General features: G+C 30.1%; 1 protein-coding gene across 1 annotated transcript; it reads right to left on the bottom strand.

Annotated features, from left to right (window-relative positions):
- Window positions 1–18,140: 18,140 nt before the first annotated feature.
- LOC149176098 (trans-cinnamate 4-monooxygenase-like) lies at window positions 18,141–20,722 on the bottom strand. Its single transcript, XM_089423027.1, has 2 exons — window positions 19,724–20,722; window positions 18,141–19,077 (listed from the first exon to the last, which is right to left on the bottom strand). Exons 1-2 carry the CDS (start codon window positions 20,533–20,535, stop codon window positions 18,351–18,353), a joined length of 1,539 nt encoding a protein of 512 aa, XP_089279153.1. The 5' UTR covers window positions 20,536–20,722; the 3' UTR covers window positions 18,141–18,350.
- Between the last annotated feature and the right edge of the window lie 450 nt (window positions 20,723–21,172).

Below are 21,172 nucleotides of genomic sequence, written 5' to 3'. Positions count from 1 at the left end.
GACCTTGAGGTACATATTGATACTGGGGTTGACCCTGAGGTACATATTAAGTCTGGGGTTGACCTTGAGGAATGTACTGTCCCGTAGGTATGTACTGTCCTTGAGGTTGCCCCCCAGGCGCAAATTGGGTACCTTGAGGTTTCCCCCCATGCGATAATTGAGGACTTTGAGGCTGCCCCCCAGGCGATAACTGGCCACCTTGAGGTTGAGGATTAGGAATAGTACCTGACATCATGAGAATATCTTCTACACTCAATGGCTTAGTACCATTGTTTCCAGTTAATAACCCTTGTTCAATGGGCTGAGGAGATGCTCCCGAAAAAGTACCAGTAAGTGACTGATACCCAGAGGGAACAGAAGGACCACCGTACAAAAAGGTTTATGGAGATTGAGAAAACATGGACAACTGTCTTGACATATTTAACGGAGGATAGTAACCTCTAGGTGTTGGGTGATAAGGAATACGAGGTGGTGAAAAACTTAGTCCCGGGTTTTCCAAAAAATTGGTCAATGAAAGATACCAAGCACTGCTCCTAGGTGGACTGTAAAATATTGATTCACGCTCCCTAAGCTCTATAACAGGTTGATTTTCAGGGATAGGGATGCCTTCTTCTTCTTCCGGAGTAGCAAGTTCTTCAATAGCTATAAGTCCAGAAGGAAGATTTTGGGTAATTATTCTTTCTACCCTGGGTGAACCAGGACCACTAGAAGTTGGAGAGGTAAACCCCGATGTTGGAGTAGCAGCAAATTCAGTTTCAGGTTCGGATATTTCAGGTTCCTCACCTAAATCACTAGTAGATGAAAAGCTACCAGTAATTTCGGAAACAGACACAGACTGTGGATTATAATCTGCTACTAGAGCTTGAAAATCAGGATGTACCACCAAAGAAGACTCTCCTTCTTCAGGTGACCCAACTCTACTGTCTCTAGGAGTTACGAGGGCTCTTAACCCTTCAGGCTGGCTCAGTGAAAACTCAGGAGGTTGGCCCCGAAGTCTACGGGACTTCCTCGGTAATTCAGCCACGATTAAATATTTTAACTACTTCACACGCAAACAAAGTAAAATCTCAATGAAAACCACCTAAAGCCTCTAAAGAACCAAACAAATTTGAATCACACACCTAAAGAATCTAGGAGATCAAACCACACACAAACAGTAACTTTCCGTACTGAAAACACTAGTTGGTGATGAAATCCAACGTCGCAGAGTTCAATACAGAAATGGCGGTTGGAACAGTTACCCAGCAACCTGCTTAATGAATAGACTGGCACAAGTTCCTCCACTAAACCGTCTCGAGTGAAGAGAACCCCCCAAAAATCCAAGTGAGTCTAGCCGACGTCTGCTCCAGGTACAGTGGGATCTTCCCACCACTGTCACCTTAGGAAGAATCCTATAGAATATGGTCACTATGGTTACCAACGGAAACAAATATACCTGGGGGAACAGTCTACGATCCGATACGCATGCAAGGGCAGAGTAACAAGCTCAATCCCCTTGAAGGCTCCTTGACATAATCCAAGGTTTACCAACAAGTGACCCCAGGCTCCTCGACAATGGTTAATCCGAGGTTTACCGTTTTTAATACGTGAATATCTGGCGTTGTTCCCAATGAGGAAGGATTGATTCCCACACTGGTTCAGACACGATCTCGTGCTTCTCCTTTAAGAGAAGCTTTCCCAGAGCATAGATGCAACAATTGGATTTTTCTCCTACCGCAAGATACAGCTACTTGTTTGTTTTACTGTCTTGGAGAGTTAATTACTCCCTACTCCAAGACACTAGCCTAAGCTATGTTGGTGTAATAGAGCCCTAGAAATAAAAATATTACTAGATAGATTTTACTTTAAGCGTTATTTTTATTGGTTTTTGTTTAAGTCAAGAGGTGTGGAGATGAAACTTGTGGTGTGAAGACTCGACTCGAAATCACCAAAAAATGCACTTAAGATGATAAGCAATCTTTTCCGTTCAATGAATTTCTAGCTACGAAAGAGTTTGAGAATGTAAATGCTTGTTGACACAAATCTTTCTTAACAAACAAATCAAAAGAAGAGCTTTTTGTCTTTTCCAATGCACTCAAAACGAGACAACTAATTATTTTCACAAAAATTTCCCTTTTCTTTCAAACACTCAAATACTACACAAACAAACTTTTTCCAAAAGAGATTTTTTATTTTTTATAAAACACTCAAAACTATGGAAATAACTAATCTTGAGATCTATAAACTATAAAAAACTATTTGAAGTCAAAGCTTACAAGATGTCTTTTTCAAGGATCTTTTACTTAGCTATAAGCAAACTAAGGACTAATTTGTCCAGAATCATAAATCAGTCAAAAAACAACCAATTTTTTTTTTCTTTTCTAAAAATGAAATCCAAAATTTTAACACAAGCTTTTTCGAAGTTTCACAAAGAGAAAACACAAGGTGGATTCCTCAACAAAGGTAGATTTTGCAAATGGTCAGACTCATAAGAAGGCCAGTAAAAACCAAGGTAATCTGAGGCTTCTACAGCTTCTAAGCCCTGAGCTACTACAAGACCAAAATGAAAACCAAGCCCAGCAACCAAAACTTCTAGGAATTTCACCTAAAACCCTAAAACCAATGGAATTAACCTAAGAAAAGTTCTTAACAAGTCATATGCAGGTCTGGGCGGGGGATAACAACATCTAAACAAAAACTAAGCTGACTAAAAGAGAAAATCTTAAGTTTTCCAAAACTTTGACAGGGTCCGCAGGCCCACAATTCACACAGGTGCGGTACCGCTTTGTGCGAAAAGCAAAAGTGCGGATAGGTCCGCACTGTGTTGCAAGCCGAGGGTGCGGTCCTCTCCCAAAGTTATGAAAAACAAAAAATAATCCTAGATCTACTAAATATACCCAATTCCACACACAACAAACCAAAAACAGAAACAAAAAGACAATTTCTCAGGTCAAAGTAAAGCAAATCAAGAAATCAAGTCCCCAGTGGAGTCGCCATTTTGTCACACGGAATGAGTCGATCTTGTGGACAAGATTGAACTTCCTAGAATCTAACGATATCTAGTGACAAGAAAGCCAATCAAAAACTATCTTTCTCTAAATATGCAATTTATAAACAAAGGCAAACAAGTGTTTTAGGCCTACCTTGGGTCCAATGCAAGTTGGTGGAAGCCTCGCTCCTTTGATCCAAATGAGCTCCCTTGTAGCGAATCTGCAAACACAATCAAGCAAACAAATTAAATAGCACCCGAAAAGCCAATATCATAAAGCATACTTATCATGATGATCAAGGAATTCATGAAACAAATGACATAAGACAATTTGTTGAGAAAAATGAATCTGATTGTATTAATTCAAATCAAAGAAGAACTTTACAACCTGTGCCTTGATGTTGTACAAGCTTCTCCCAGCGTCCAACAAGAAGTCTCCTCTACTTTGACAAGTTTCACTCTCTTCCCAATGAAGCCAAAAGTTATGTGATCTCTCCTCTCAAGCTTAACTAGGAAGTCTCAATTCCACCAGCATTTACCCTCAAAAATGTTCAGCTTCTAACCTCCCTAGCAACCAGCCCAATGCCTTAATTTATAGTGCAATGGAGGGAAGTTACTAGGTCCTTCTTCAAAGGGATAAAGCCCTCCTTCAAAGGGATAGCTCCTCTCATCAAGGGATTAGCTCCTTCTCTTTTGGGATGCATGAACCACCTAAGAGCGAACAATCCACATCAAAATTCTTTCTAGAATCATCTAGAATTAACCCAAAGTGAGTTTTTTAGAATAAACTTGCGCCTTTTTGACTTTCATAGGGGTCCGCACCCACTCCTTTAGAGACAGAGCGGGCAGGTCTGCAGGTAATGTGAACAGGGGGTGCAGGACCGCAGGCAACAGTGAGAGAAAGTGCGGAACCAGAGATTTGTTGATTTTTAATGTCTTTCTCTCATTTTCAAAGCTTGACATGAAGAGCTGAGGTCTGAGACTTGCTTAGGAGGACAGTATAAGTGATGATAGACCCATACTGACTGCAAATAGTCATGGTGACGATATTTTTGTGTAACACCAAGCTTTCCAAATATACGCTCAGCTCTCACCCAGGTGTCCTACATATATGACTTTAATGGAGATATTATGGGAATTTTTAATGCATTCCAAGTTTATTCTTAAAACCTAATTTTTACAAAAATTTCTAAAAATTGAAAAACTTAATTTAGTTACATGAATATTAAAAATAGGACTAAAATCAAGCAGATGTAAGTGAAATAGGATGGAATATGGTGGTAAACTAATGGATTTAGGATAAGCAAAAATGACCAAAATTGAGGGCCAACAACTGTTCTGTGAATGTTTATGATTCATGTTTGTTTTCACCTGTACTAAAGTAGTTCTACTGTTTCAGTTATTTTAGTGCTTATCATATTGAGAATGTGTTGTAATGGTTGCAATGACTGTCACATATTTATGGACTATTCCACTGGATGTTAGATGAATCTTTCATGTTTGTGTGTGTCTCTACTAGGGTGGTACTACTACCTCTCTCTTAGAGGCTCACTTTATTTTCCCCTCCGCAGTATAAGAACCTCGACACACCTACAACCAAACACTCACCAGGCACACTCACTTTCTTTTCGAAGGCACATATGCATTCTTCTCTCTTGCTGACAGTTAGAGCCAAGGCAAACCTTTAATAAAATGGTAACCGGGTCGTATTCTGGATGGGGCTCCTATCCCAAACGGTGTGAGGTCTAATTGGGACCACATATCGGGGAGACCCCTTTGAATTTTGGCAGGTCCAACACTATCAACACTTTGCCAATTCCTTTGCCAATTTCCATAGCCATAAATAAACCAAAAGTGATGCCCACTATAGTCTTTTCCCAACATTCAACTTGGAATATGTGTCCTGTGACCTTGGTCTTATTTTTCATTTATTATTATTTATTACATGAAACTTTAACCTGGGGTTGTTACACTTGGAAGATGAACTCAAATAGGTGATTATTATCTTCTTTAAGTAGGCATCTAAGTTAGTGAAGCACTATTTTATTGAGAGGGATTTCCATTCAAAATATTTTGAGCATTCTCCCCCAATGCAATGATGTAGCCCATCCATCCTTTTGCTAGGATCAAGGATTTTGGGGCGTGTCTCAGAACCTGCAAGAAGTTTTGTTCTATCCATTACCTGAGCACAACCATAGACATGCATTTTCCCATGAACCACCTGAACACTACAATTGTTTCCATCTTCTGAATATTCTTTAACTACACATATTTACCTAGTACAAGAGACGGTTCCTCAACTTTTCATGTTATGCATTTCCAATTTTTCTAGTTTTCCTTGGGGTGATCACTAGTAGTTAGAGGCGAGAAAGTAAAGGGAGGGAAATTTCCACTACTTTGCATTTCTAGAGTGAAAAAACCACTTAGGAAATCAAGTACATCCTACAACTAAAAAGAGATGGGGAATACAAATCAAGACCTGATGAGGCGACATGAAACAAGAGATCCAACGATGATTTGGGCGAGAGCACACTGGGCTGGGCATGAACAATGGCTAATGACCGAGAGAGATAAGGCACGATGGGTCAGGGGACAAGGCAATGGTTTCCATGGGAGAAGGACCATTCATCCTACCAAAGAGTGCATTGTGCTTAAAATCCTATACGTGCAAGGACTGGGAAAACAACATGGAGGAAAGGAGATGAAGTTGCAAAGCTGACGTCAGAGAGGCATAGTTCCCCAGTGGTACAGAAAGTGTCTGTAAAGGATTAGGTGGGACTAGCGAACTCCATATTTGGACCCTTCTAAGGGGTCCACTTAATAATCCACCACATCCTCCAACATATTAACAAAGAAGTATTAGAACCAAGAGGAATGTGATTAGATCAATCTAGGTTAAAGAGGGAATAGGGAGAAGGTCAACCTTACAACTTGCAACCACAAACCCTAGCCATGGCAGTTATCTCTCTCGGGTAGGGGATTATTGCCTTTTCATCATTGATTAATGTCTATGCACTTTTACAAACCATTTAATTTATCATATGTATTTATTAATATTTATTATTGTATTTATATTTTTTATATTTCATTAATGATTATGTGTGTGTTTATATTTTTTAATAAAATATATTAATTCACAACAGTGAGAAGTACTTTCTCAATTTTGTAATCCATTATAAATATCAATACAAATAAATGTAGAACATTTCACATTCAGACTCTTCTTATTTCACATTTGTTTTTGACTTCTTATTTGTTTGCACAACTCGGTGGCCATATCATATCATTTGGATCAGAGCAATCAACCTAGTTTAACGCTACTTGTAGGCTTCATTTGGGTAAGGGGCATCCAACCTAGTTACAGATATTTGTAGGCTTCTACTTTTTGGCCACTGAACATCTAGCTTAAGGATCGTCATTTTTCATTAAAGGGATCTAGTTTAAGCATCCTCATTACTTTAAAGATATTTGTAAGCTTCTACTTTTTCGTCACTCAACATCTAGCTTGAGGATCATCATTTCTCATTAAAGAAATCTATTTTAAGTATCATCATTACTTTCTAAATCCTTCATACACCAATTACATGCTAAGCATCTATATTTGTTATGTCATGATTTTGTACATACACTAGACATCAATTTCAAATGCCAATCTGAAGCAATAATTATGCCCTTAACATAATTGAAAATATCACTTATTAAATTTACCATATCCAATATTTATAAAAATATTACATTTTATAAAACTCTTCAAATTACATTTGGTTCAATTTAATAATATTATATTAATTATATATATATATATATATATATATATATATAACAATTGATTAAACCCAATAATAACTATTAAAATTTTCAAATTAAACATTTAAAAATTTTCCTCAACACTATATAAATAGTTGAATTGAGGCTTTTGTGATCCATACCAAGTTTATGAGAAAACATATTTCGGCATAAATCACATGATAGTACATTTGTCGACGTGTTTCGAACCAACGAGTGTGGTTCATCGTCAGGACAAGTTGAAGAATCAGATCATGGCTACATCTTAAATAGGGAGAGCAGACTTTCCAATGGCTAGGTTTGATTGAAAAATGGCTATATTAGACTGGACAGGGCAAACAGCTATAATTGACCCAGAAACGACTATATTTGACTATTTAATTAAAATAATATTATTATGTTAAAAAAAATCTTATTTTAATTTTTATTTTAAGTAAAAAATTAACCAATTATGAGTCAAAAATCTAGGGAATGTGATAAAATTGTTAACTTGTATTATTAGAATAATCTTAATATTATATTAACATAGTAGAATTATTCTTATTATTAATGGCTAGGGTAACTATTTAATATAAATTAATTAGTAAAACACTAATAGATTAGTGTGTAAGGATTTAATATTAACTAGAATAATATTGATTATTAATATAATAATTATTAATATATTATTAGTTAAATTATTATTCCAATATTCATAGATATAGGGATATTATTTTAAGGTATTTCATTAATTAGTTAACCATAGTTATTAATCAAAAATATTAGATATTACCAAAACTGATAATGATTAATGTTATATTATTCTTATAATAATGTTATATTATTAATCTTATTAATGATGGCATGTGTAACTAATTAGTATAAATTTAATATTGAGGTAATTTAGTGGGAATAAGTAATACCAGTTCTAGGGATATTAGTAAATAGTAAGGATTTAGTAATAACTAATATAATATTAATTATTGTTATATTATATATACTAGATCATTTGGATTAGTTAAGAAAAGGTAATATTTATATTAATATTTAATATATACTATTAGTAATATTAACCAAAAATAATAATATTAGTTATTTTTATATTCTAGTTATAGTATTATTCTAATTATTAATGGTTAGGGTAACTAATAGTTCTAGGAAACTTAGTGATGGTAAGGATTTAATGTATTATTATTATAATAGTATTAATATGAATCTATTGGTAAAGTTGTATAATAATCATTATATTAATTATTATTATTTAATAATCATTATATTAATTATTATTAATTATATTAATAATCATTATATTATTATTTATTAATATTAATATGACTTTTATATATTAATTTAATTTATATAATAATCATTATATTAATTAATATATTAATTATTATAATAATTAATTATTATTATAATAATAGTTAATTAATTATTTTATAATAAATAATTAATTTTATTATATTAATTATTATATTATATTAATTTATATATTAATATATTATATTATATTAATTAATTAAATATTACTCATTTATAATTATTAATATGATTTAAATATATTAAATTAGTTTAATATATTAATTTATTTCTTATTGTCCCTAGTTTTATAATTAGGTTATGAACTATGTTTCTTTCTCTTAAAAATTTTAATAATATTAAGAAAAATAAATATAAGCAATTTTTATTAGATATATAAATATATATATATATATATATATATATATATATATATATATATAGCTATTATTTAATGTATTAATTATTATATTAATTACTTTAAATATTAATTATTTATGATTATTAATATTAACATGAGTTATATATATTAATTTAATTTATATAATAATTATTATATTAATTATTATATAAATTCTATAAATATTAATTATTTATGATTATTAATATTAATATGATTTATATATATTAATTTAATTTATATAATAATCATTATATTAATTATTATATTAATTAATTATTATTATAATAATAGTTAATTAATTATTTTATAATAAATAATTAATTTTATTATATTAATTTATATATTAATTATTATATTAATTAATATATGAATTATTATATTAATTAATTATAAATATTAATCATTTATAATTATTAATATGATTTAAATATATTAAATTAGTTTAATATATTAATTTATTTCTTATTGTCCCTAATTTTATAATTAGGTTATGAACTATGTTTCTTTCTCTTAAAAATTTTAATAATATTAAGAAAAATGAATATAAGCAATTTATTAGATTAAAAAAAAAAAAAAATATATATATATATATAGAGAGCGCTATTATTTAATATATTAATTATGATATTAATTACTTTAAATAATTATTAATAATTATAATAATAGTTAATTAATTATTTTATAATAAATAATTAATTTTATTATATTATATTAATTTATATATTAATTATTATATTAATTAATATATGAATTATTATATTAATTAATTATAAATATTAATCATTTATAATTATTAATATGATTTAAATATATTAAATTAGTTTAATATATTAATTTATTTCTTATTGTCCCTAGTTTTATAATTAGGTTATGAACTATGTTTTTTTCTCTTAAAATTTTAATAATATTAAGAAAAATAAATATAAGCAATTTATTAGATTAATATATAAAAAAAATATATATATATATATATATATAGCTAGCTATTATTTAATATATTAATTACTTTAAATATTAATTATTTATGATTATTAATATTAACATGAGTTATATATATTAATTTAATTTATATAATAATTATTATATTAATTATATATTAATTATTATATAAATTCTATAAATATTAATTATTTATGATTATTAATATTAATATGATTTATATATATTAATTTAATTTATATAATAATCATTATATTAATTATTATATTAATTAATTATTATATTAATTAATTATTATTATATAATTAATTATTATTATAATAATAGTTAATTAATTATTTTATAATAAATAATTTATTTTATTATATTAATTATTATATTATATTAATTTATATATTAATTATTATATTAATTAATATATGAATTATTATATTAATTAATTATAAATATTAATCATTTATAATTATTAATATGATTTAAATATATTAAATTAGTTTAATATATTAATTTATTTCTTATTGTTCCTAGTTTTATTTCTTATTTATTTCACCATGAAAATAAACCATGTTTATTTTAGTCTTTCTAATATTAGGGTTTACCAATGTTGGGTTTATAATGTTAGTCCCTTGGGGTTTCAGTATTAATCCCTTGGGTTTATTGTTCATTTGGATTTATAATATCAATCCCTTGGGTTTATTATTCCCTTAGGTTTATAATATCGATCAACCATTGTCAATCATAGACAACCATGGCCAACCATGGTTGAATGTCACATTGTGACAAAGATTCGCTCACCATGAAAATAAACCATGTTTATTTTAGTCTTTCTAATATTTATATTAGGGTTTACCAATGTTGGGTTTATAATATTAGTCCCTTGGGTTTAACATTATTTCTTTCGGTTCATAATCCCTTGGGGTTTTAGTATTAATCCTTTGGGTTTATTATTTACTTGGGTTTATTATTAACTTGGGTTTATAATATCAATCATCGTCATTTTTATGTTTCTCTTGTGTTTGTAATATCAATTCCTTGTGCTTCTTGATTTATTAGATTTTTAATATTTATCTGTTGGGTTCACTAATTCCTTAGGTTTATAATATTAAAGAGTTGGGTTTATTAGTTCCTTGGGTTTATAATATTAGTCCTTTTTGTTTAATATTATTCCCATTGGTTCATAATCCCTTGGGATTTTAGTATTAAACCCTTAGGTAATAATAAACAAAAGGGACTAATATTATAAACCCAATGTATACAAACCCTAAGATAAATATTAAAAATACTAAAGCCTAAGCCTAAGAATAATAATAATAAGAGTTTATATTATTATAATAAAATTCATATAATAAATATATATATATATATATATATATATATAAGAATATAGTTGTTATTATTTGTATAGTTTGTGAGAGATTCTTCAGCGAAAATCACATGAAATACCATTTGTCGATGCGTTTCGAACCAACCAGTGTGGTTCATTGTCAGGACAAGTTGAAGAAACAAATCCAGCTTAGCATGTTAAATAGTCTGAGCAGAGCCTCCAACGGCTAACTTGACCAACGGCTAGTTTTGACTTTAGGACTGGGGTCAAATTTTTTAATAATTTAATTAGTTATATTCAGGACCAATCCCTTAAAAATATATATATAAATATATAAAATAATTTTAATTGGTGTTTATTTAAAAAGTATTATTAAATAATTAAAAATTATAAGTTAATTAGTATTTAAATGGAAATTAGTTACATAAGGACCTTTCTTATAATATATGAATAAATTATATGCATATATAAATATAAATATATAAAGTAATATTAATAGCTTGTTAAGATAAAGGTCAGTTAGAATTAATAAATATAATGAAATGAGAAAATTAACTTAACTTAAAAAAAAAAAAAATATAATAATAATAATAATAAATAAAGAAATAAAATAATAATAATATAATAATAAATTAATTAATTAATAAAAATTAAAAAAAAATAATAATAATAATAAATAAATAAAAACGAGAAAAATAATATTAAATTAACTTAAAAGTCTTCCAAAAAATAATAATAAATAAATAAATAATAATAATATAAATACATAAATAAAAACAAGAAAAATAATATTAAGTTAACTTAAAAATAAATAAATAAATAATAATAATAAATAAATAAATAAAAACGAGAAAAATAATATTAAGTTAATTTAAAAAAAAAAAAAACTAGGAGGGTGGAAAAACGACTAGGAAGAGAGTGCTGGGATCCAACACCTACTGATTTTCCAGCCATCCTCTCTATTGAGATTGCTTGGCCTCTTTTCAATCTCAAGCGCTTCCCTAAATTTTCGATGATGGAAGTGCGAAACCTTAGCAATAACACTAGCCTCCTCAATACAAACATGATGATTGGTTTTCTCAGCATGTTCAGCGAAACCGGAAAACTTAGCTCTCCTATGCTTAAGGTCCGCTGCGTGCTCACTAATCCTTTGATTAATGGAGCGACCAGTGTCCCCAATATAGGGGGTCCCACAGCAACAGGGGATAATATATACACCTTTCATATCCTTAGGGTTGATAGGATCATTCACTGATCTGAGGGACATACGAATGGTGTTCAGGGGCCTAAAGGTCACAGGGACACTATGCATCCTGAGAATCCTTCCATTCTTATCAATGGTCCCCTGAACATACAGAAGATGGACACCTGGAATTCGTTCCTTCAATTCCCTTTTAGTCAGAGAATTCTTGGCAGCTTTAAGGAAAGCCTTCTGACCCATGTATCACAAACTTGATATGGATCACAGAAGCCTCAACTCTATATTTGTATAGTTATTAATTATCATAAATAATAATATTGATTATATTATTATTATAATAATTATTATATTTGTATATTATTATAACAATATAATATTATTATAATATTATAATCAATTATTATTATTATTATTTTATATGGTTAGATTTTTTAAATAATATAATGATAATCTAATATTATTATGAGCTATTCTTATTATTAATTAATATATATTAGGAGTTTATATAATTATTATAATATTAATATAATATTTATATAGTAATATATATAAATAATTTGGTTGTTAATATTTATATAGTTATTAATAATCTTATATAGTTATTTATATAGTTATTAATAATTCTAAATATTGATAATAATTAACCCTATGTATACAAACCCTAAGATAAATATTAAAAATACTAAAGTCTAATAATAATAATAATAATTAATAATACTAATATTATTATGAGTTTATATTATTATAATAATCATAAATATATAAGAATATAAGAATATAGCTGCTATTTTGTATAGTTATTAATTATCATAAATAATAAATAATTGGTCTTTATTGTTCTTATTATAATAATATTGATTTTATTATTATAATAATAATTATATTTGTATATTATTATAATAATATAATATTATTGTAGTATTATAATCGAATATTATTAATAACTATATAAATATTAACAACCAGATTATTTCTATATATTATTGTATAAATATTATAATAATAATATATAATATATATATATATATATATATATTATAATAATAATATAAATTCCTAATAATATTGATTATATTATTATGATAATATGGTAATTATATTTGTATATTATTATAATAATATAATATTATTATAATATTATAATCAAATATTATTATTATATTTTATTATTATAATAATAATACAATATAATTGTTATTATTTTTTTATAATTTTATATTATCATATTATTTAAATAATATAATGATAATCTAATATTATTATGAGCTATTCTTATTAATAATTAATATATATTAGGAGTTTATATAATTATTATAATATTAATATAATATTTATACAATAATATATATAAATAATCTGGTTGTTAATATTTATATAGTTATTAATAATCCTAAATATCCATAATAATTATTAATGTGGTTGATATAAGCCTATCTACGTATATCAACTACATTGGAAAATGTGGTTGTATATATGCTTGATATACGCCTATTAGTGTATATCAACCATATTGGTAAATATGGTTGTGCTAGTTTTAGAAGTTTTGAAAAACACCCTTCAAAGTCAAGGTTTAACCACATGAAATTTGTTGTGCTCAAGTGCTAGGCTTGATGGGTGTCTGTTCTGCCAAAGTTTCACTAGAGCTACGGGTTTTATTTCCATTCTGTGAATTTGGAAATATGATATTTTCACATGATATTTTGTAATTCTGCTGACCATCCTGTATCATAGATTAAAGAATGGAAACCCTTTTCCAATCCGTGACTGCCTTCCCTATTTGTTTTGTTGTTCACGTTCAATGTTGAGGAAGATGGCGTAGTTATTTATTTGAAATGGAGGTGTTATTATGTTGTTTAGCAATTAAATAATGTTGTAGTTAATGCATGCTGAAGCAATAACTGGGGGTTGATTTATCAGTTGGGAGCTGGAACATCTATGTTTGAGTTCTCGTTCATGGTGTCCCTTATTGTTGCTTCTAGAGGCGAGTGAAGGAATCTGTTATTTGCTGAAGGCGAAGATTAAAGTTGAAGTCCTAAAGAATTAGCCATGGTATTCTGCAAATGCCAGAAGGTCGATGAATGAATATCTTGAAATCCAAGTTTGCCTTTCAAATTATTACGGTCTTTTCCCAAACGTGCAGATGATGGAACTAGGCCAATTTATTGAACTGTTTAGCTGTAAAATTAGGGCTGTAATGTAGGAAGCCAATATAAAATTTGAGATCGCAGGAAGATTTTGTGCCTTGAATTTGTGACATTTCATGATTTTTACCAATCACGCTTTGAATTATGTTTGTAGGCAACAAAACTATATTGTTATATGCACAAGGCTCCGATCTGCGTAGATTGTATTTGCCTTCCTGAACACGGCACTTGTGAGGTACACTAGCATTTACTTGAGTCATATTATTTTCTCAAGCAGTGGGTAGTTAGAGAACTTAGTATTCAAGAGTGACCCATGGATTCAGAATTTAAGGGCTATTGTGAAAGACATGCCTTCTATATAAAAATTCAATAGAAAGGGGAGATAGATGTGCCTTGGTTCTTCCCTACTACCATCGTTACATTAACTTAGACTAGAAGAAGTTTTCTTTGGAATGTCCAGTAAATTTTGTTGTTTAGTTCTGACTTTATGTCCAAAAGGGTCCTTTAGGCTTCTTCCAGGGAACGCTCTAGAGTATAATGGGTGGTGGCATGTTCTTTTGGTATGATGGTGGGTTACAGGTAAGGACTTATGCAGAGTGGATAGCTGATACAAGTTGCACATTTCTGCCAAAATGTAGTTTATGCTTGCAAATATTACATGGAACAAGTGATTCTGTCACTCGGCTTGGTTGCTTACGTATGTTTTACCTTGAACTTTAATATTGATTCTACAGTCTTTTCATAATTTATTAGCAAAGGGAAATGCTAATCATGGAGGGATGTTGTTCAGATGTTTTGCATACCTCATGCCTGCTTATACTTCTAAAAGGATGTGCCTCCCCAACAGGCTACAAATGTCCTTCATGCAAGTCAGAGGTAAAACTCGCCTTGGTTTGCTTTACTGCTAGCCTATTAGCTGAACCTCCCTTGTTCTGTTTGAGATAGGAGTCTAGAGTGCAATGCTCTGTTGTTTCTATTTCCATTCTTGCAAGAATATAGTTTTGTTACTTATTGTATTAACCCATATTAGTTTCTGGGAGCATATTTATTGTGTTCTGTCTACATCATCAATGAGATTTAATAAATTACTAATTTTAGACATTGGATATCAAAGCATTCCTTTGGAAATTTAGGTTCACAGAATAATTGAATAAATATCACACGCCTTACTGGAATGAGTATACTAATAGTTGGACCACCCTTATGGAGACAAAGAATGGTTGGATTTCAAAGTCAAGGACTTTATGGTATTAGCTATGTATGACTAGCGTATGATCCTAAACAATGATTTACAATGTGCTTATTGAGCATAATATACTGATATATAGTAATCACTTATTTGTATTAGTATAAGTAATTAGTCTTAGTACCTCTTTCCATGTATAGTAGTTCATTATGTTTGTACTGTATCTCTGGAGGCTCCTAAGCTATTAATTCCTTCTACTGAACGCATGTGCTGTATCTAGTTACTTGAATTTAAAACTCTAGGTGTATAATTTTCAATAGTTTAAGGGCTTTCCCATCCCATCACGAGAGTCCAATTCAATGGTACATCTCTCCTAGTATATGCAAAGTACTAGTGATCACCTAAAATATTTTCCAGGCAAAAGCAACAGCAGGGATTGTTGCATGTGCAGCCACTCTTGTTTGGTCAAGTTGTTGGACGTTCAGGTTGAGGCTGAAAGTCTGGGTTTGGCTATCATTATCCTCAATCGATTAACATTTGAAATTTGATTAAAGCTTATCGTGACATGGAACCCAAAAAAAAATCATAACCCACAATCCCTTAACATTTGATTAAGGCTTTGGCACTAATATAAAGATGTAACACGGAAATAAAGTTTGTTTTTATCGAGGTTCCCTTCCTATTTCCAAATCATATATGGCTTAGTTAGATTTCAACATCCAGAGAGTTTATGTATACATGAAAATATATGTTTTTTTGGGTTTTTATCATATAATTTGAAGTTAAATTTAATTAAAAAATAAATTAAAAATATATGTTTTTTGGATTTTTATCATATAATTTGAAGTTAAATTTAATTAAAAATTAAATTAAAAATATATATTTTTTGGGTTTTTATCATATATTTGAAGTTAAATTTAATTAAAAATATTAAACCATAAATAATATATGAAATTGATTATATATATTTGCTCACTCACCGAGGAAAAAAATAATAAGATACAAATAAAGGTTATATTGGATATATATTGTATACATTTATATTGCTTGTGGTCTCTCGTATAGTCATAAACTATGGTCACTAGTCTACTTTTCATTTTAATAATTTTCCAATATTTTTTTTAAAAAGTTTTTTGCCTTTATATATTCAAAATTGATAGTCAAAACTCGTTGTGTATTTTATATCATATAAAAGAGAATAACAAATAAAAGTAATTATAAAATTAGAAGTTTGGATTTCAATCAATGCTTTCTAGTATGAGGATATGAGAATGGTTAATTATCCTTTATTCAACATATGAACATTATTTATATTTTTAGAAGTTAGTGAAGTTTATTGGAAATAGAAAGTAAAACTTTACAATGATAAGAAACCCATAATTGCTACATTGGAGTGCACAACATATGAACATTATTTATATTTTTAGAAGTTAGTGAAGTTTATTAGAAATAGAAAGTAAAATTTTACAATGATAAGAAACACATAATTGCTACATTGGAGTGCACAATTAATACAGACTTAAATTTTACAATTTTTAGAATATATACACACTTTACATATATTGAAAATATGCATGTACTTCATGAATATTTAATAAAATTTTCTATAAAATTAATTAAAAGAAGCAAATATATTAAACTAAATATATCTTAACTAATACAATCAATATGATTATAATTTTATAATAATTATTTGAAATTATTTTTTAATTATATTCCAATAATTCTAAATTCTTTATTAAATAAATATATTGATAATTTTTTATTTAATCATATTTATTTTTTTGAAAGTGAATTATCTTACACGGTGATTTGCGGAATAGGGTACTTATTCGAAAAAGAAAAAATGAAAGTGATTTTGATGACGTTCATAAAGATTTATTCAAACGAGGCTTATGACAGGCGAAACACTAGTGAACGACCCAACGGATGCGCGAAGAGAAACAGCTGGTATAATCCTTACTTGCTCAATGTCGATTTTATTTTAAATACGCATACTTGAATTGATTTGAAATACTAACGTACCATCATATTGAATCTGGTGAAGTGATTTTACAAGTGAGTCAAAGTCATGCTATTAATTTATGATGATGATGGTTTACGTCAGCTGAGATTATTTATTGACTTTATTTTATGAGGTTGATTTGATGTGTATTGAATTTATATAAATATTGGAATGTGAAGTGTATACTTATTAATGATAATTGGTACTATAAATAAGTAGGTTTATTCATTTTTCTTTATTATTTATTGACTTTATTTTATAAGGTTGATTGGATGTATATTGAATTTATATAAATATTGGAATGTGAAGTGTTTACTTATTAATGATAATTGGTATTATGAATAAGTAGGTTTATTAATTTCTTTGTACTATTTATTGACTTTATTTTATGAGGTTGATTGGATGTGTATTGAATTTATATAAATATTAGAATGTGAAGTGTCTATTTATTAATGATAATTAGTGGTATATAATTTTTTTTATTAAAGTAAATTTTATTCTCAATAAATTTTATTTATAATTTCATAAAATTAGTTGTCATTTATATTGTAGAAATCTCAAATTTGAAAAAAATATATAAATTTCAAAAATTATTTTAATTTGCAAAATATTCAATCGAATATTTAGTTTTTTTCAAAATTTTAATTAAAATTTTCAAAAATAATTAAAAATCAAACACTTTTGGCTAGAAATAATTACAATATAACCTACCTATCTACCACTATAAAAATATATTTTTGTTACTAACCTTCTCTATCCTTAAATACCTTGCATGTACATATAATTTTAACATTATATACATATAAATTGAAAAAATATAAGAAATTTAAATAAATGCAAAATTTAACTTAACAAACCTATCTAATTACCAATAGAAATAATATAAGAAAATTATGTTTGGCACTAGGTAAAAATACCCACTTACATTTTTTATTTGAAATAAGCCTAACAAGATTGAGAGTCATGTTGTTTGACACCATGATTCCCTCCCTGCCGAGGAGAAAAGCTAGACTACAACCAATTAAAACCTAAAATCGAACAACTACGTTGGTCTTACAGAAGTGAACACAATGAAAAAAGCAACGTAAGCTTTTATTGGGTGCAGCTGTTGGACGTTCAGCTTGAGGCTGGGAGTCTGGGTTTGGCTACAAGCAGGGTGTGGTTGAGAATTGGCAAGCTGAATTGACCCCCTTTGTCACTTACATCCACCTTCGATTTCCCCGGCGGAGGCAGAAGCTCGAAGTTCTGAACCAGCCTTCCAACGGTCAGCGCCACATTTGCAAGAGCCATGTGGATTCCAGGGCAACTTCTCCTCCCTGCGCCGAATGGGAGGAACCTGAAATCATTTCCGTGGAATTCAATCTTCTCACCCTCCTGCAGAAACCTCTCAGGAATGAAATCTTGGGGGTTGTCCCACAGCTCGGGATTGTTGGCGAGCCACCAGATATTGACGAGCACTTTGGTCCCCGACGGGATGTCATACCCGCCGAGCTTCGTCTGGGGAACGTTCAACCGAGGGACGAAGGGAAGCGTAATGTGTAAACGCAGAGATTCCTTCATGACGGCTTGCAGGTATGGCAGTTTCACAATGTCAGACTCAGTCATTGGGATGCCCGGCCCCACGACGGCATCCAGTTCGTCTCGGATCTTCTGCTGAATCTCGGGATGGTTCACCAGTTCTGCGATAACCCATTCCATTGTCCACACAATCGTCTCCATTCCAGCAGTATTCATGTTGTCAATCAGATATAGAACGTTCTCTTCGTTTAGTTCGCCTTTCTCCTGCGCCTCAAATATGTAGTCCATCCCACACTTCCGGTCGCCCTTGGTAATTCCCAATTTCCTGCCATAAAAATCAAGATCTACATCAGCGCGGAATATTATTTAGTTATAATCTGTTGGTTTGAATGGGGTTTAATTTTTATCATATATCAGATTCAAATTTGGGGTTTAAATAAAAATAAAGATAAAAAAACAAAATCAAAATCAACATCAACCAGTATTCATAATTCTCAGAATCAAGTTTCAGATTCAAATTTTTATTGAAAGAAATTGAAGATAAAAACTATTATCCAAAATGTCCCCAATCAAACTTTCCACAATCTTAATAATAACATTTTATTAATAAACATATTATTGTTCTATCCAATATGGAAAATAATAGTCCCAAGGGTTAGTTCAACTGGTAGAGTCCTAGTTGTTAAGTATCTCGCCAATTGGGAGATTAAAGATCAATTCTCCTGGACCCTCACAAAGTTAAGCCCTGCTAATGTGGCAGGTCACAAAATCGCCCCACTAGTGTGGCAGGTCACAACATCAATTCTCCTCGACCCTCACAAGATTATAACATCAATTCTCCTCGACCCTCACAAGATTAGCATGGCCATGCTAATGTGACTAACAGTCTTTAAAAATTCCCTCAGAGTCCCAGATTTTTCCAAAGGAAATAGATAAATAAATCCAATATGGAAAATAATTATCTCACTTACCTTCGCTCTTTGATAAAAGATTCCGTGAACAGCGCCTGCCTTTTTTCCTTGACCTGGTTGCAGATTTTCATATATCCTCTGAGCAAGGGACGGAGGATGGGAATAAAATCGGCATAGTTATATTCGAAGCTCTGGCCCATGCGGCTCCTCTGGGCGTTGAGAGCTTTGAGGTGAAGAAAGAGGGGATCCTCCTCGCTCTCAAACCTCCTGTCAAACAACATCCGGTACATAATATTATACACCATTAGCTGCATGCGTCCTCTGATCACAACCCCCTCACTCGACGCCTCGGGCCGAGCCCTGATATCCTCCATCGCCCGCCCGATCTCCTCTTCCCACGCAAATCTGTACTTCTGGACAACATTGTGGGTAAAGAAGGGCGCCGTCATGATCCTCCGCATCTTCCGCCAGTGGTGTCCGTAATAAGTGAAAATCATGTCCTGCCCACTCCCCGTGAATATATCGTACACCACGTTCCTCGGGCGGGATCCAAACTCAATCCCCTGCGTCTGCAGCACCTCCTTTGCCAGCTCCGGCGACGCAACCACCAGAAGATTCCTCTGCCCCATCTTCAGCAGAAAGATCTCGCCATACTTCTTCGCCAAGTCGGTGAGATTTCTTTGATTCAGATCGTCTCCCACCTGCAGCCAGTTCCCAAATATGGGCACCGCCAGCGGACCCGGAGGAAGTTTCAGCTTTTTAGATTTCAGCTTCGACACCAAAATAGCAGCTACTATTAGAGCGAAGAGAGACAGAAGGCCTTTCTGTAGGTCTAACTTCTCCATTGCTGCACCAACGAGTTGCTCTGACATGCTCAGACTCTGGATTGCCAGACAATTCAATACAATGGAGGAGGGTATATATATATATACATATAAACTAGGAAGGTCTTAGAAAAGAGGAGATGAGGGCAATGTTGAGGAATCCAGCTGGGCTCGTGAAACCATATGATGTACTGAGTTCATAGTTCACTTCTTATTGGGTTCGGTTTCATCGCGTCCGCCCGCCTTTACGGCTGAATACGGGCTTAAGAGTATTCAATTTTTTGAGAAGTTGGTGTTTGAATAGTTGAATTTTGATTTAATAAAGTTATAGTTGGTTTTGAATAGGTAAACTCTACAATATGGCACGTGCAACATGGTTTTTTAGTCCATATATATTATTTATAATAATTTTTACATTAGTTAAATTGTATTTAATTGCTCCTATTTAATATATAAATTAATTATTTATTGGCAATGAAGATACTTACTATTTGTTTTTTTAAATGTGAATATGAATTTTTTTATTATTTTAAAAAAATTGAAATATCAATTTATTAATTATAATTTATAAAATAAATTTTCATTTTAATTAATAATTTATTTTAAATTATATATATATATATATATATAATATTTTTAATATATATACCAAAATCTGATACACCAAAGAACCTTAATTACCATC

Source organism: Pinus tabuliformis, chromosome 4_1 (assembly GCF_031772625.1).
Source record: "Pinus tabuliformis cultivar Carrire ecotype Pingquan chromosome 4_1, CPIR1, whole genome shotgun sequence".
Taxonomy (NCBI): Eukaryota; Viridiplantae; Streptophyta; class Pinopsida; order Pinales; family Pinaceae; genus Pinus; species Pinus tabuliformis.
The sequence above is the reverse complement of the archived record's forward strand: the minus strand, read 5'-3'. Positions and strand labels throughout refer to the sequence as shown.

Coding starts and splice junctions, on each gene's coding strand:
- LOC149176098 (XM_089423027.1), bottom strand. CDS start 20,535: ATGTCAGAGCAACTCGTTGGTGCAGCAATGGAGAAGTTAGACCTACAG. Junction 19,078..19,723: donor TCTTTTATCAAAGAGCGAAG/GTAAGTGAGATA, acceptor TTTTTATGGCAG/GAAATTGGGAATTACCAAGG.